Raw genomic sequence first — 6,000 nt, forward strand, 5'->3', positions numbered from 1 at the left:
TTGGTGCTCCAGCTCAGTATTAGATGAGTCTTCAAACATCATCTCTGGGTTAAATGTCATGAGAAGTGAGGACTTTACCAAACATATTGTGATACGGGAATCACAGCCAGTGTATTCTACTCACTAAACCACATGTGTATAAAGGTCTATGGGCAGGATTCACAAAGAGGACTTAGGCTGAGCATCACAGTGCCTACGTTTACGTGTCCTGCTACCAAGTGGAATTCTCGACCCAGAGTTAGGCATCTAGGCTCCCTGTATGATGCACAGGGACAGTGAGGGGCCTAAAAAAGGGGCTTCACAGAATCCAGCACCTTGAGCAGGGAGCTCTCTAAGCTAGCCAGCAGGAAATGCTGATGAGAAGGGTGGGGCCTAAGCCAGAGGTGGGCAAACTACGGCCCGCGGGACCGTCCTGCCCGGCCCCTGAGCTCCTGGCCAGGGAGGCTAGCCCCTGGCCCCTCCCCTGCTGTCCCTTCTCCCCCATAGCCACGCAGGCAGTGCTCTGGGTGGCGGGGCTGCGCGCTCATGCAGGGCAGTGCAGCAGCATGTCTGGCTCCGGCCAGGAGGTGCGGCTCCAGACATGCTGCTCTGAGCGGCATGGTAAGGGGGCTGGGGCCGGGGGGGTTGGATATGGGGCAGGGAGTCCTGGGGGGCAGTCAGGGGACAGGGAGCAGGGGGCGGTTGGATGGGGCAGAGGTTCGGGGCGGGGGGCAGGGGACGGGGAACGGGGGATTGGATAGAAGGTGGAGTCCTGGGGGCGGTTAGGGGTGGGGGTCCCAGGAGGGGGCGGTCAGGGGACAAGGAGCGGGGGGGGGGGGCGGGTTGGATGGGTCGGGGGTTTTGAGGTGGGCAGACAGGGGGCGGGAAGTAGGAGGGGGGCGGATAGAGGGTGGGGGCCAGGCTGTTTGGTGAGGCACAGCCTTCCCTACCTGGCCCTCCGTACAGTTTCGCACCCCGATGTGGCCCTCGAGCCAAAAAGTTTGCCCACCCCTGGCCTAAGCCCTGCCCCTCAAAGGGAGATGGACGCCTACCTCCACTCCGGATTCACAGCCGTGAACCCTGGCCTGGAGTTACGGACGCGTAAGCTAGGTTAGTCCTTTCTTCAAGAAAAAATGACGAGGATGTGATGTTGCTTATTACCCCCGATAGCCTCATGTTAGAGCGTGGACCCGAGATATGGAAAACCTGTGTTCAGATCCCCACGCTGCCTTATTTGGAACAGGGACTTGAACGTGGGTTTCCTACATCCCAGGTGTTTGCCCCAACCACTGGGTTATGAGATATTCTGGAGTGGGTGTGTCTCAATCTCAAGCTGTTCCACTTTGTATAAATAATTATATATTCATTGTGCCAAAGAAGTTGTGTGTGTGGCTCTATAAACCAGTGGTTAGGGCACTAACCTGGGAGGTGCGAAACCTGCATTCAGGTCCCTGCTCCACATCAGGCAGGGTGAGGATTTGAACCTGCGTCTCCCACATGCTGCGTGAGTGCTGTAACGGCTGGGTTATTACATAAAAGGGGAGAGCGGGGCATCCCCTCCGACTTCTCTGGCTATGGTTTGCTTGGGGCCCAAGCTGGTAGATGTGCTCCAAGGCAGCCTCTGAGCACATCTACCAAGCTGGCCCCGCAAGTGGTGAACGCCTAATTTGTGAATCCTGCTGGAGCTTAGGCACCAAGTTGCTCAGTGGTGCCAAGAATGAGGTGGCTGTGTGCATGCAGAAATGTAGGTGTCTAGGGGACTTAACCAGTGGAAACCTAGGCCCCTACAGGGTGAGGCAGCAGCTTGAGCGGGGTTTTTGAGAATGTAAATATTGGACTTGCATGCCTAAATGGCAGTTAGGTGCCTAAACCCCCCTTGTAACTCCCAACTTTTATGTTAACCAGAAGCCATCATTTAAGCAGGTTTCTGTATTGACAGGAAACATTGATACCCTCTCTGCAGTGGTATTTCATAGTTGGACATGGCTGGATTGATCCTTTATTTGAAACTTCCTGTTAAATTTTAAACTTCGGATGTATGCAAAAATTATCTTAAAATAGATTGATGCAATATGCTAAAGCAAAGTGGGAAGAAGGTTTGTGCTGGAGCGTTGATTTATTGTTCTAGCCTCCCCATCACTATTAATTCAGCTGCAGACTTTGATGAAGCTTTTTTGTAATATCTGTGGATTGATCATAAAGGAATGTGTTGTTTTTAGATTGATTTCTGACTGGAAAATAATTTCTGAACCAAAGGAAAAACACTTTGTCACTAGTGTTTATTATTAGGATTATGTTCCCAAGAAAGTGCACTCACGTGGGTGGGTGGATCCGTGTTTAAAAATAGTAGTAATAAAGCCTGCAAAGTAGTTGAAAGGTCACTGAGCTTTTTTCTCCTTTGTGTTACTATTTTTAAACCATTCTGAGAACATTGCACTACCCTCTGTCTGGTTCTGTACTGCAGCTGAAAGAGCTGAGTATTTGTTGTATTAAGAAAAATAAGTTAGGAATGTTGCCAGAATTAAAATTGAGGTGTTCAGAATGGACTGTCAGCAAAAGAACTGCTTTGCTTGTCTACTCGTGGGTCTTAGACCTCCCTGATAAATGGAGGGGAACTGCAGGAGATTCAGGTGATGAACTTCGCCCTTTCTGTACAAATCACCGTGGATTACATTTGTTTCTTCTGCAGAGCATTCACTGGCTTGTCCCTGCATGAAACCCTGCACCACGTCTCCCCACATTGATGGTGGAATATAAAGATTAAATTTACTAAACAGTCACATAGAATAGTAAAAGTTAGGGTCCATTTTGCAACAAAGAGATTTTTTGTCTGGTTAATTTGTGAAATATGCAGAAAAGAAATTGGTATATCCCGAAGCACGTACAAACTTTTTGTTTTTTCCCTAGACCTCAGCAATCCACACTGCTCTGAAATAGCTGTACACAGAAAGGATTCTGGGTAATGATTGGTAAAGAGACACAACTGGCCATTTAGGGTATGTCTACACTGCAGTTAAGACACCTGCAGCTGACCTGGGTTCGGGCTGCTGGGCTATTTAATTGTGGTGTAGACGTTCTGGCTCAGGCTGCAACCTGAGCTCTGCAACCCTCCCATCTCACAGGGTCCTAGAGCCTGGGCGCCAGCCGAAGCCCAGAAGTCTACACTGCAATTAAACATCCCCATTGCCCCTGCCTTGTGAGCCTGAGTTAGCTGACATGGGCCTGCCATAGGTTTTAATTCCAGTGTAGACATACTCTTAGAGTTTCTGCTTGTAATGGTACTGGATTCGGGATTTCTGAAGCCAGATGTCCTAGTTGAAGTTCATTGTTGGGTGACATTTTGCTTCTTGGGAATCTTCGAGCACAGAAGGGTGTTCTGGAGCTGCCTTTGAGCCTGGGTAGGTTCCGTTTACAAATCCTGGAATGATTTAAACAAATAATTTTTTTTCTTGGCGCTCATGTTTAGTTAATCGTACCCCCTTGTAATGCACGTTGCTATTTATCTACCATGTTCCAATTTACTTTTGACAATCAAGTTTGATCTTGTTAGCCTCTAAATTAAACTGAATATTTCGCATGTCCATGTGCCAAGTCTCCTTGAAATTAGGGTCCTAAGGCTCCATATAGAGCCTTTCTTAATAAGTGCAGTGATAAACATATACATGTAGGTTCACAAGTATTTTTGAGTTCATTAAGGACAGCATAAAGCAGATTTTCTCCTTAGTCTTAAGAAAATGTATGGGTTTGTTGTTTAGTTATTAAAAATGTACCAACTCGTTACGCAGCATACAGACTGCTTGAATTTATAGTTTGACAGCTGTAATATTTTCATTGCACTTTTCTTATTCTCTGGAACATTTTCTTTTCTATAAACCTTTTTCTCTATATGTTTCAGATTACGGCTGTGATATGGACGATGACGACGGTTATTAGTCCTGTTTGCTTCCAAAGGAGATGTAGTAATTTTGTGATTCCAATGACTTTATGAATGGTGAAAGAAGCTGTCTGTGATCAGCAGACATAACTGAACAATCCTGACTTTTGTAAAGAGAATTTTAGTTGAGTGTTGATTCTGGTCAGTTTACGTTGACCTATAACCCAGCAATAAAGTTTGGGTTTATCGTACTTGAAATTTTTTTGGATCATGTTTTGAGGAAGGAATTAATGGAAGTAATGTTTCCAGAGAACAAAGAAAAATAGAAAAATAGCCTGTATGCAGAGTATGTTGTGGTTAGAAACTACATGTCTCATATTTGATCCTGCTTCAGGCATGCTACTGAAAAGGAATGTATAGAAGAGGAATAAATTATAAAGTAAGTAAAACCTCCACATAAATCTTTGAACTATACCAGGGTTAATTCTCTCATCATGCTATAATGAGAAAAATGGATAATCTAATCTTTATTATTAATGTGACTCTGCCATTGCATACAAGCTTCCCTACTTGATACTCTCCCAAAAGTAAATAAATTAAGGAAAAAGATAGAATTCTATGGCAGTATCTCTTTAAATCAAATTAATCCTCAGAAGCTAAATAGGTGCTTACGTACATTAATAATAGAATTGCATGTTCCTCAAGAGATGCTGACAGTAGAAGAGAACGGTGTCACAGAAGGGTGGTTTCTACTGTTCTGTAAATGCTGAAGAAGTATTTGTGGAAAAAAGTGGTTAGATAAAGGCAAAGCATCTATGGGGAAAGCAGGAGACACTGCTTTGGCCAAGTTCATTGCAGTGACTGTACATGACTATACTGCTGTGGTATGATGGTGGAGGTGGGTGCAGTAGGGTGACGATTGCTACCGTTACTGACCTGCTGCATTCTGGCTGGGTTTGGGAACAGACCTGCTCTGTGATGCAGCCACACAGAGAACAGCCTGTCTCTAAAGGTCTAGGGTTTTTAAATAAAAAAGAGAAGAAAAAAAGCTGAGCTTTTTGGATAAATAAGCTAGTTTGTGGTTTGACTGAAGTTTAATTTAATTTATTTAACTTTTTTATTGGTAAATTAAAGGTCACCCATTGGGCAACCTGATTGGCTCAGCTTGACTTTCATTTTGTACAATAACTAACAGTGTTATTGCCAGGACTTAGGCCTCTGAGATCCTACACTTCAATGCACTAGTCTTTCTGATCCCAAACTCAATAGAACAACTCATCTGAATTCTAGCTCTGTGGGTTAAAATCAGGCCTGGTGTTGGCAGATTTAGCTCCACTGACTCTTACCTCCCTCTGCCCCCACCTTTAGGGCCTGATCCAAAGCTCACTGAAGTCTGCGGAAAGACTCCAGTGGACATTAATATGCTTTGGATCAAGACCTTAATGATGTTGGGCGCCACAGGAGTTCTGACATTTTCGTTTTTCTCACCTGGCTGTTGATGGTCAAGGAAGCTGCACCATCTGCCAGAACCAGCCCAGCTGAGGGAAGGTTAGTTACACATCTATTCGCAAAACAGGCTTCACTGAGCGGGGCTGCTACAGGTTAGAGTCTGAATCTACTCTCTACTCACACTGGTGAGGAGCACCCTATTTATTATTAGGCAGAGAACTCATCACAGAAACACCATCCTGTTCTTCCCTCAACTCTGACTGGGGAGCTGAAAAAATGTGCCTCACACACAGAAAGGGAAGTTGGATATTGGTGCTTCTCCCAGGAGCCCGGGGAGAAGGAGATTGGGCAGCTCCTTTGATCACCACCAGCTGGGCTGACAGAGAAGGAAACGGTGCTGTCCAGACTTCCAGAGACATTAAGAGGGCAGAGGCACTTGACCTTCCCTTCCGACAGCCAGTAAAGGGGGGTGAAAGGAGAGGTAAGATGAGCAGCAGGTCCTTGACCCACACAAGGCTTCATTGGGACACAATTTTAATATTGGCTTGACTAGTCAATGTAATGCGTTGGCTAGTATGTGTCTGCTAGATATTTTTGAGCCCTGTTTCTGCAATGGCTATGAAACTGCATGTGCTGTTGCAGAGTTTGGGTAACCAAATTAATTGTCAGGCATGTGGAAAGCCAAAACCCTTTTTGAA

At 45.6% G+C, this 6,000-nt stretch overlaps 1 protein-coding gene across 2 annotated transcripts in view; it reads left to right on the top strand.

Moving 5' to 3' along the window:
* Positions 1-4,134, top strand: part of BRF1 (BRF1 RNA polymerase III transcription initiation factor subunit) — a 243,246-nt gene extending 239,112 nt beyond the window's left edge. For both annotated transcript variants that reach the window (XM_065402496.1, XM_065402497.1), the window contains one exon: positions 3,875-4,134. In XM_065402496.1, coding sequence (XP_065258568.1) covers positions 3,875-3,912 — 38 coding nt within the window. In that variant the 3' untranslated portion in view covers positions 3,913-4,134. The remainder of the gene's footprint in view (positions 1-3,874) is intronic.
* The last annotated feature ends 1,866 nt before the right edge of the window (positions 4,135-6,000 follow it).

Source organism: Emys orbicularis, chromosome 4, assembly GCF_028017835.1.
Source record: "Emys orbicularis isolate rEmyOrb1 chromosome 4, rEmyOrb1.hap1, whole genome shotgun sequence".
NCBI classification, from domain to species: domain Eukaryota; kingdom Metazoa; phylum Chordata; order Testudines; family Emydidae; genus Emys; species Emys orbicularis.